The sequence below is a fragment of the Gobio gobio genome (genome assembly GCF_949357685.1).
Source record: "Gobio gobio genome assembly, chromosome: 10".
NCBI lineage: Eukaryota > Metazoa > Chordata > Actinopteri > Cypriniformes > Gobionidae > Gobio > Gobio gobio.
This window is the reverse complement of record NC_137116.1, coordinates 40,440,912-40,450,930: the sequence shown is the minus strand read 5'-3', so window position 1 is coordinate 40,450,930 and position 10,019 is coordinate 40,440,912. Positions and strand designations below refer to the sequence as shown.

Below are 10,019 nucleotides of genomic sequence, written 5' to 3'. Positions count from 1 at the left end.
ATGATTGCAAATACGTCTTTCTTTACAGCTCCGACAATATAAATTCCCGGCAGATCAATTTCCCAAATCCATTCGACTGGCCTAACACTATACACTAACAAAACCTATTTCTCCTGAAATCCATGTCATGTTTTCCCTATACCTTTAGTAGCTCGTGCACCGTCAGTGAGTTAGGAAAAAAACAGAAGAAGAAGAGTTAGGAGCGCGAAATCTGACAGGCATTTGGCACATATCTATGAATGGTAAATATCCTGTATTTGGCTGACATCCCTTAGATAACGACCAGGTGAATTTCACTAGAATTTCGAATTGTAGAATTTGTGAATTTCGACTGTCATACTATACAGCTTGAATGAATGGGAGGGACTATTAACAAGCTAGCCGACAGCTAGCTAACGTTACTGTAGGCCAGGGCTCGACATTAACGCTTGTCCGGGACAAGTGGATTTTTTGAAGGGGCAAGTGAAAGAGAATTTTACTTGCCCGACGGACAAGTAGCCTGATAAAACGTCATTAACAAAAATAGCTAGGGAATCACCCAAATGCAAAAAATGATTCTGCATTCATTACTGTAAGTGGCGATTGACAGTGAATGATAATGTATAATGAACTGACGGTAACTAACGTTGCACTGTTGACGCTCGCGCAGCCTCTCGAGGAGAAATCGAGACGTGTGCACCGCTCACACAGAGAAACTCAGTTAAAGCTGTAGTCTACGATGTTGAAAATCAGTCGAGAAAGCCTGAATTTTTAAAAAACTCATCCCGCCCCTCCATACGCACACCCCTCCCCTCTGTGCGTCACTCCCGTCTATGGTCACTCCAACAACAACGTCACTCAGTCAAGCAGGAGAAAACATCGGAACGGAGATGTACCATGTGCTTAGTCGCTTCAATCTAATGACCGCGCTAATGACACATCATATGTAAAGTTGACTTTCGACACTTGAACTTAGTTGCTTCATCAACAATTCAATGTCACCATTGTCGTAACAAAATAGCTCAGAGGCACACGTTTGAGTTCACGCCCACGCAAGATTAGCAACACATGCAATGTTCTATCGGCTCGAACAGAAAACCGCTAACGTTAGGACTATTGAAACAGTCAAGCACTTCAAGAAATATAATTACTTTGACCCGTGATAGGCGATGCTAAACTGCTAACATTCCAATGCCGACCGGCAGCATGATCATGTTGTCAGACTGATAAAAAGCTATTTATGTAATACACCACACCATAAAAGTATAAATAAATGTTTACCTGCTCAACAAAAAGTCAGCGTCGGTTTTAAGTCCAAAGGTTTCTCTGAAGCTTCCTCAAACGGGCAATGGTGGACCCTATATTGATTCGGCTTTGAGTCCGGCGTTCTTCACTTTTTTTTTTTAAATCTCTGCTCTTTCCTCAATTGACTTTCTCTTTCTTCCAACCTTGATTGTTGGGGCGAGCAGGGGCCGCTTTCTGATGTCTGTTTGTTGGTTTTTCTCCATTGCTGAGTTGATGCTGCCTACTTGCCCGCAAAATTTCATGTCGCAGGAGGGGGCGGGGTGGGGTGCGGTCGGGGGGAAACGCGAGTGGAGCAGGGATTGGATGAGAGCAGTTAACCAATGTAAGCTGTCTGGCCGGACAACTTACATTGGTCAATTTCTCTGCGGGTGTACACCCAATAGAGTGAATGGATTTTTTTCTCTCTTCATATTGTTAGGATTGTACTGTAGAAACATAACCAGCATCTAAACGAGGTTATTAATAATGAACAATCTTTGAAATCGTAGACCATAGCTTTAACACACTGCCGTAAAAATGTAGAAAGAGTTTATTTATATTTATAACATGATACAGTTGCAATGTCACATTACCAAGAGTGCTGTTTTCCTGAATAACATCACGACTGAAAAGGACACTGATTTCATATGACCGTTCCATAAACAATTATTAACATTAAGTCACTTACATTTTGATGTAGTATTGAGTGTTTTTGTTCTATTTCAGCAGCGAAAATAGTTCCAAAAGATCACAGCAGAACGCGCATCACCGCAACAGCGTTAGCGAATGATTCTGCGTTTTGAATGAATGATAGAATCAAAGATTCAATGACCTATTCGTAAACGACCGCCTCATTCTTGAATGAATCAGCATTTGAACAAATCGACTCAATGACTCGCTCATTCAGACGGTCACCTGCCGCCACCTACTGGTGGTTTAGTTTCATCTTTCCAACATTTCTTATTTGTATATTCAAAAAATATTTAAAACAATCTCTGTACTGTATATAGGTTCCATAAACCTTCTTGAAGTTTATTACTTTGTGTTTGATTCATAAAGATGTGTCAAGAATTTAATTGTGATGCAAAAATATTCTTCTGGCTTGAGCACTTCAGCGAGTTTATTATTAAACTGACAAGTTACTTTTGTTTAAATTTGTACAAAATAAACAGCATTTTCCCTCATTAGTACATAACTGTTTTACTATCATTGCTCAAGACTTGATATTAGAATATTGTTATCCTGTAACAGTAATTTAATCAAAATGTTTATAGCCACTATATGTTTATAGAAGAATATAAGAGAGAGATCACTGGCCGCTTTGTTGTCAGGCTTGTAATTGATGCCGATGCTGTAATCATTACAGGGTGAGTATGCGTTGGTTTGACGATCAGATGTAAGAAAATTGTTGTGTTACACAATTACAAACATTCAAACTCTGACTTTTATTTTATTTTGATAAAAAAAAATGTGTGCATGCGCCACCACAAAAAGTCCCACAGCTGTGCTGCGATGTACTACTAGCAACATACTAAAATATGCAATTGAGCACTAAACATGCTAGAAACATTCTAAAACATGCTAGCAACAATTAGCTGAGTACCAAAGCATGTTATTATCTTCATGAAACAGGAAGATGTAACTCAAGCATACAATGTCCTATCTGCCTCAAACTTCACATGTTTGATAAGTGCCCTATAGCTTGAAGACATCTACACACCAAAATTTAATTATAGTCATAGCAGTAGCACCACCAGCTGGTAGCAGGAAGTGTGGCAAATACAAATGACTGATGTAGTCCTCCTATTTTTATACCTAAATGCATATTGCCCACGTGCTTCTAAAGTCACCGGGTGGCGGTGGCACGGGTGCGAGGGCCCTTTCATTGCTGCTTGTAGCTTTAATTATTATTATTATTATTATTATTTTTATAGACTTGATTTTATTATTATTAATTAATTATTATTAATTAAAAATCTTTGCTGTACTTAAAGTAAATATATTAGGACAAAAAGGTTAATCTGACAAAAGGTTGGACAATGTACATTTGTGTACATTTTAATATGTTTGAAAGACAAAGGCCTTCCAAAGACAGCAATACATGGTTAAGTATTCGATAATTCAAATAACAATTAATGTGTTCATCAAGAGCTGATTAGATGTGCAATGTTGAAATGTTGAGACAACACTTATGAAAAGTGAAATGATTTGTGTAAATCCAGTGATCAAATGCTGTGTGGCTCTCAGTTTTTAGTGATAGTCACATGACTAGTGGCCTGTGTGTGCGATTCTACAAACCTGGAAATCTTTCTGAATGTATAAACTGTAAAAAAAATTTAGAAATCAAAATTTAAAAGATAAATAAAGAAATGGTAGGGAAAAATCAATAAATTATGAATAAGATAATAACATGTAATCAATAAAAAAGTAACTATAGTCTGATAACACATATTTTAAAATGTAATATAATCGAATTATTACTTAATTTTTGGAATCTGATTACGTAATCCAGACCAGATTACATATGATCAGTTAACTACCCAGCACTGTTGTGTGTAGTCATTTAATGGATATTTGAAAAAAGAAAAAGAAAAAAACACCTTTTATGTGCAAATAATGTTTTGCCTATTTTGATTTGATATTGTTTTTGATATTATGTTATTGCAATTTTTTGGGGGGGGGATATATTGAATGAATGCCTTACTGTCAGTTTCCACAAGAGGGATGTATAAACCCATTGCTTTAGTGTCCTCTCTGCTTTTTTACACATTAGCTTATGAGGAAGGAAATCTCAGCAAGCATAACATTCCCTTCCAAATTGTATGATTTCTTTCAAAGACCCTATGTTCTGCAGCGTAATGACATAAAATATGTTTTTACAGGAGGATAGGCTAATCACTAGTACATTTTTCGCTTTTGGCTCTGTATGGAAGCTAATGCTAATGTTTCCAGAGCCCATTGGCGCTGCATTTTTGACTGTGCTGACACGTCCAGTCAGCACAGAGACAGAAACATTCCTTTGTTATGTAAAGACCCCTCGCGCTGTACATTGCTGATGAGGTTCAATGTATGCTGTCACTAGCGTTTTACCTACAGGCATTCTTCGTAGGCTATAGATAACTAAAATGAGCAGCTCATGAGGGGACAACATTACCTCTCTATGGCATTCGTAATGGAGTAGAGAATGCCCTTTCCTGAATTTGTAAATGGAATGCACAATAATAATTTATTGATTTAGATTCAGATTATTATAATATATCATAAAATATGCATGTGTGTGAATCGCTGTATAATTTACATATACAGTGGTGGTCAAAATTATTAGAACACCTAACAAATCAGAAAATATTGACCTTTTTTTTTTGCCTCCAAAACATGATTTCATTTCATTATGTTCATGAAACATGCAGATGGTTGCTCTGACCATCAAATATCCGATGAAGTGTGTCGTAGGCTACTGTTTTTATCCACTTTTAACTTTAATATTTGGTATGTCCACCTTTTGCATCAATCTCTGGCGTAGTGTCAATATATATTCTCTGAGAACGTCAACACTAATGTTATCCCATGCAACTGAAGCCAAAGGCTTTCCTTTGATTGTTTAATAGATCTGTCCAGTTTATTTTCCGACTCGCCCCAAATGTACTTGATGTTCCAGCAGATTCCTTCCGTCCCAGGTAGCCTAGTTCCTGCAATAGTTAGAAAAATGTTTCGAGTCATTGTCCTCTTCGAAAATAAACCCAGGCCCAATAAGACGACTCCCAGATTCCAAGTGTTCTAATCATTTTGCCACTGTATGTACGTTCATATATACATATTGCTTAAAATGTAATATAATTATTCAATTCAAATTATTATATTTAGATGTGTTCATTTTTTGACAGTAGCCTATTTAGTAATATTTTATATTTTTCTTTTAATCTGTTCTACTTACAGTATCAGGGAATAAATATATAATTAATAGCCAAAACTGATTAAATAAAATCTGTGGTATGATTGCGTTAAATTCTTTTGAATTGCACATTGTTTCCAAATAAGAAATCAGATTCCAATTTGACATCTATTTTTTTTAATTCTGAATTTTACCTAACCTTTTTTTGAGAGTTTAAACTAATTTTCCTGTCAATCAGTTATAATTAGAAAGATTCTGACTGTTATGATCCATATAATCCTCATTTGTTTCCAGTAGCCTTTGTCTGTATTTTAGCTGCTCATCCCTACATTTTTCTTGGCTCTAGTCTGTAGTGTTTTTGTTTTCCACAAGTTTTGAGTTTTTGTGCATCTCTCAAATGTGGTTTATTATGTTTCACAGACATAACTCCAGCTGTTACCCATCACAGAGTCAGCAACCTCCCCCACCCAGCACACGGTGCATCTCTTCTGGCTGACTAAACTTTGAGCCCTGAGCCAGCGTCTGCTTGTCGTGTTTCCTCTTGTCTCGCTTGCTAAGAAAAAGTGACATGAGGATTCCTTTACGATCATCACAATGCACTATTTGGATGCCCGCCGTACCCTCACTGTCACGTTCCACCTGGCTCTGAGGTTTCCATGGAAACCGTGCTGAGTGACAGCATGCAGGCAGCGTGTGCGAGTGGGCACTGGGAGGTGTGGGGAGGAGCCAGTTCTCCCACTGCAGCATCTGAAGAGCGGGGTTCTCTTTCACACAAACACGCACACACACACACACATCTGAACAACCTCCATACTGCATTTAGAGCCCCTCTGGACCGAGTGTGCCCCCCTCTTTCTTCCCCCGCTAAGGAATCCTCCATGCTTTAACCAACCAGTGTTTTGTCCGTCTCTTGGTGAATCTCCAGCCAAAATGTCTTCTAAGCTGCCTTCAGGCAAACCCACATCCCCTTTCAGGAAGAGAGGCAGCCTGCAGTACACAGCCAGTGGAGGTAAGTGGGTTTGTTCAAAAACAATGTGGGTTTATAAAAGTGTGTGTATGGGTGTGGTGGAAATTTGATGGAAATGGACAACAGAATGTGTCATTACATGTACATTTTTCATCATATTTTCAGTATATTTCTATGTAGTTTCCTTTTCAAGTTTAACTATTATGTGGCAAATGTACAGGAGAGTTCAGTAATCCAGCAACTGCATACTGTAAAAAACTTTTATACCTGTTGATTTGAGGGAAACTGTTGCAACTATTACTGTCTCTCTTTCTTATGGCTCCCTGTAGGCTTTAATCTTCACATAAATATGAAGCAGTGTAATAGCTCCTGAACCTGTATTTGAAATTTCTCTGAGAAGAAAGAGGAAATTATGCATTACACATAATTTCTGACCACAATTACATTGGCAGTACTTAGCTGATTGTGTTTCAGACCTCAATTCCGGAATATATTCATCCAGATAATGTTGGTGATTCAATTGAAAGAAAGCCAGACAGGGGAAATCAAACATGCACCTATTAGTGGCTGGTCTAGACCACATCCCTAAATGCATGCAACACAATGTCTGTGGTCAGGCCAGCATTGCGTAAGGCTTACATAAGATTCGATCCAAAAAACATTTCACACCTCTCTCTCTTGCAGAAAAACTGGGATTTTATCATGCGCTAGAACACATTTAATCAGGCGTTGCATGTATTTATTAGTTCCTTGTACCTCTGATGTTGTGTTCTGAAACAGTGTTCTGGAAAGTGCATTTAAGTCTGCAAAACCAGACGCAGATAAATGTTGAGACTCATTTGCCTTGCTATGCGAAACATCATCAGAAAGCATCTTCACCACAGAGATGGAGTAATTATCTGAGATGGAAACTTAGCAGGTGGCATATTGCTGCTATCTTCAAAAATATTGTTCTGAGGAGGATACCGTGCAGTGTCAGGCAACCACAGTTATTCTCATATAGGCACAAAACAGCTCTCTTTCTCTCACCTGCAGGCATGTAGCAATAAATTATAGTCAGTGCTTTGCTTTAAATGAAAAGTCCTTTAAATAGTCTTTTTTAGAGAGACTAAGACATGCAATATTTAAAATTCCTCTCTCATTACAAGTGTCTGATTACTGAGAGCCTCGGTGTGCTTTTACTGTGGCTCATTCTTGGCATTATTTGGAAAAGAGGTCTCAAAGAAAACATGAGGAAGGATTAATAGTCCATCTTGCTTTGAAGAAATAACAGCTTTCAGATCCACATTTCTGGCACAGTCCATTAGGTTTAATGTTCCTCTCCTGGAAAATGTGTTTTTTTTTTCCTTGTTGTAGACTAAACTTGCCTGACCATTACTTGTACATCTAATAATAGTCTTAAAAATGATATTACAGTGTGATTTGGTGCCAGTTTCACCAGAAATTCGCATAACATTGAATTATGGTGACTCGAATGTGTGCGCAAACATTCTTTTTAGGGGTACAGGATATATCGTCATATTGTATTAGCAGATAAATGTGACCCTTACATTTGTATAATTCCAATAAGTAAAAGATTTAGGCACATTTTAGCTTGATGATCATGGGACCTCACATTTCTAATTGGTTATTAACCTTCTGTTAAACTCAAATAAATTAAAATAAATAAATAATTTAAACTGTATTAAGTTTTTAAAAAAAATCCGGGACAGGCTTTTTATAGAGGCCACCAATTGTATGTTAGTTTTTGTCACGATCACCAGTGAGAGTGCCCCTGATTACCACCTGAGGGCACTCTACCCCGGACTGTCACTCCATCAATGACTACATCTCCCATAATCATTTGCCCGGACTCAGTGCTCATTGTTTGCACCTGTGTCTCATTTACCTCATTACCTCAGCCAATATATACCATGTTCATTCTGTCATTCACTGCGAAGTCTTGTTTGTTTTAAAGCAGCACTAGGTAACTTTTCAACCTTTATAATATATTTTCAAACCTCTTGTGATGATACATTGACTTACAATAGGTTGAATGACACATCTGCCATAGCCTGACGGGGTCTGTATCATTTTTAATTGTACTTTTAAACTTCGGGTTTCGGGTAGTAACCTGAGAAAAAAAAGAACTACAAAATTTGACTGCTTAACGGCATATACGTCACTTCCACCACCACCCCCACTTCCTTAAATTGGGACGTTTGAGCCAAACTATCATTTGTTTGCCGAATGTTATAGTCATGGCCGAAGCAGCACAGAAAAATAAGAAAGCAAAGGTTTTGTCGGAGGAAAGCAAAAAGAGGAAACGAGAAAGTGATCGGATTAAAGGCAGGACGAGGATCAACATTGGGCCAGCGTTTGCTCGTTGGCGTGAGCTGGAGGAGGAGGGGCTACATTCTTGCAAGTAAATACGTAAGACGTACAAAATCATATTTTAGGATACCTAACATGTCTGTGTTATTTTTTTTATACGATATATGGTTATTACCTACCACTCAAACATTGAATTGAAGTATCATATAGATTCTGTAAAACGGTAACCAATAGACTAGGCTACTATAATGACGCTGGCTTGTAAACGTGAGCATCGCGATCATTTGGCATTTGAAAAAAAATAAAACCCATGAAATTATATTCATATGACATGCTGAAACATATGCCACTGTACCTGGGATGAAGACATTTCACACGCGACGCAAGCAGAACGCCTGAATGTGAACTCCTCCAGAAGTGTTCAGAGCTATCATAGTTGTCATGTCAACAAATGCACGTGCATCCCCTGATGTAGAATGACAGTTTACGACAGTAGTAGAGGACAATACTGTTTCCCAACTGTAGGGGGACCCAGAGAGCAAAAACTACCTAGTGCTGCTTTAACACTGCATTTCTGAGCATTTTCCCTGGTTTCTTGTCTCTTGGTCTTGGATTACTTGCCTGTTCTGTGGATTACCCTTTTGCCTGTCTCTCCTGCCTTGTTTGCCTGTTTGGACTGCTTGCCTGTGTATAACCTTTTGCCTGTTTTTGAATACGATTGTGGATTACCCTTTAAAATAAAGCTGCTTTTGGATTCTCAGTCTTTGTGTCTCGGAGCAGTTATGTTACAGAACCACCAGGACAGTGCAAGTAGTTCAGGTGACCCGGCCGGAATTTTCTCTGGACTCAGGACAGGTGACGGAGTTCTCTCTCTGGATGCTGGACAGTGGCTGGAGCTCTCTCTGGGTTCTGGACGGAGACGGGGGACGTCGCTGGGCTCTGGGCTGAGACGGGGGACGTCGCTGGGCTCTGGCCTGAGACGGGGGACGTCGCTGGGCTCTGGGCTGAGACGGGGGACGTCGCTGGGCTCTGGGCTGAGACGGGGGACGTCGCTGCGCCCTGGACGTTGACTGGAGATGACGCTGGACTCTGGACAGTGACTGTGATGGAACGAGACTCTGGACTGACGGGTACTACGGGAGTGCAGTGTTCCTCCTCTGCAACTCTGAACCACACAGTTCCAAAGTCCAATTAGGGATGTGCAATGGCATGATTGAGCCAAGTGATTCAGATGGTCCCCACAAAAAAAAATCATAAGACATACCGAGTCCATAGTAGTCAAATGTGCCAGCTCAATAAAGTCCATTAATACATAGTCCTCGATAGGACGATCTCCTTGTCGGAGACACAGGATTCTTGCAGCTGGTTTCATTTTGGTGAAGTCTTCTGTAACTGCTCCGAGACACAAAGGCTGAGAATCCAAACGCAGCTTTATTTTAAAGGGTAATCCACAATCGTAGTCAAAAACAGGCAAAAGGTCATACACAGGCAAGCAGTCCAAACAGGCAAACAAGGCAGGAGAGACAGGCAAAAGGGAAATCTACAGAACAGGCAAGTAATCCAAGACCAAGAGATAAGAAACCA

At 39.2% G+C, this 10,019-nt stretch overlaps 1 protein-coding gene across 5 annotated transcripts in view; it reads left to right on the top strand.

Moving 5' to 3' along the window:
* The first annotated feature begins 5,718 nt into the window (after positions 1–5,718).
* ampd2b (adenosine monophosphate deaminase 2b) overlaps positions 5,719–10,019 on the top strand; it is a 28,244-nt gene continuing 23,943 nt past the window's right edge. For 2 of the 5 annotated variants that reach the window (XR_013817393.1, XM_079828137.1), the window contains exon 1: positions 5,925–6,164. Coding sequence is in view for 2 of the 5 variants with exons in the window: in XM_079828137.1 (XP_079684263.1) it covers positions 6,086–6,164 (79 nt within the window). In the remaining 3 variants the exon portion in view is untranslated. Of the gene's footprint in view, positions 6,165–10,019 lie in introns of all 5 variants that reach the window. The other 3 variants (XM_079828136.1, XR_013817391.1, XR_013817392.1) reach the window with 3 other exon arrangements.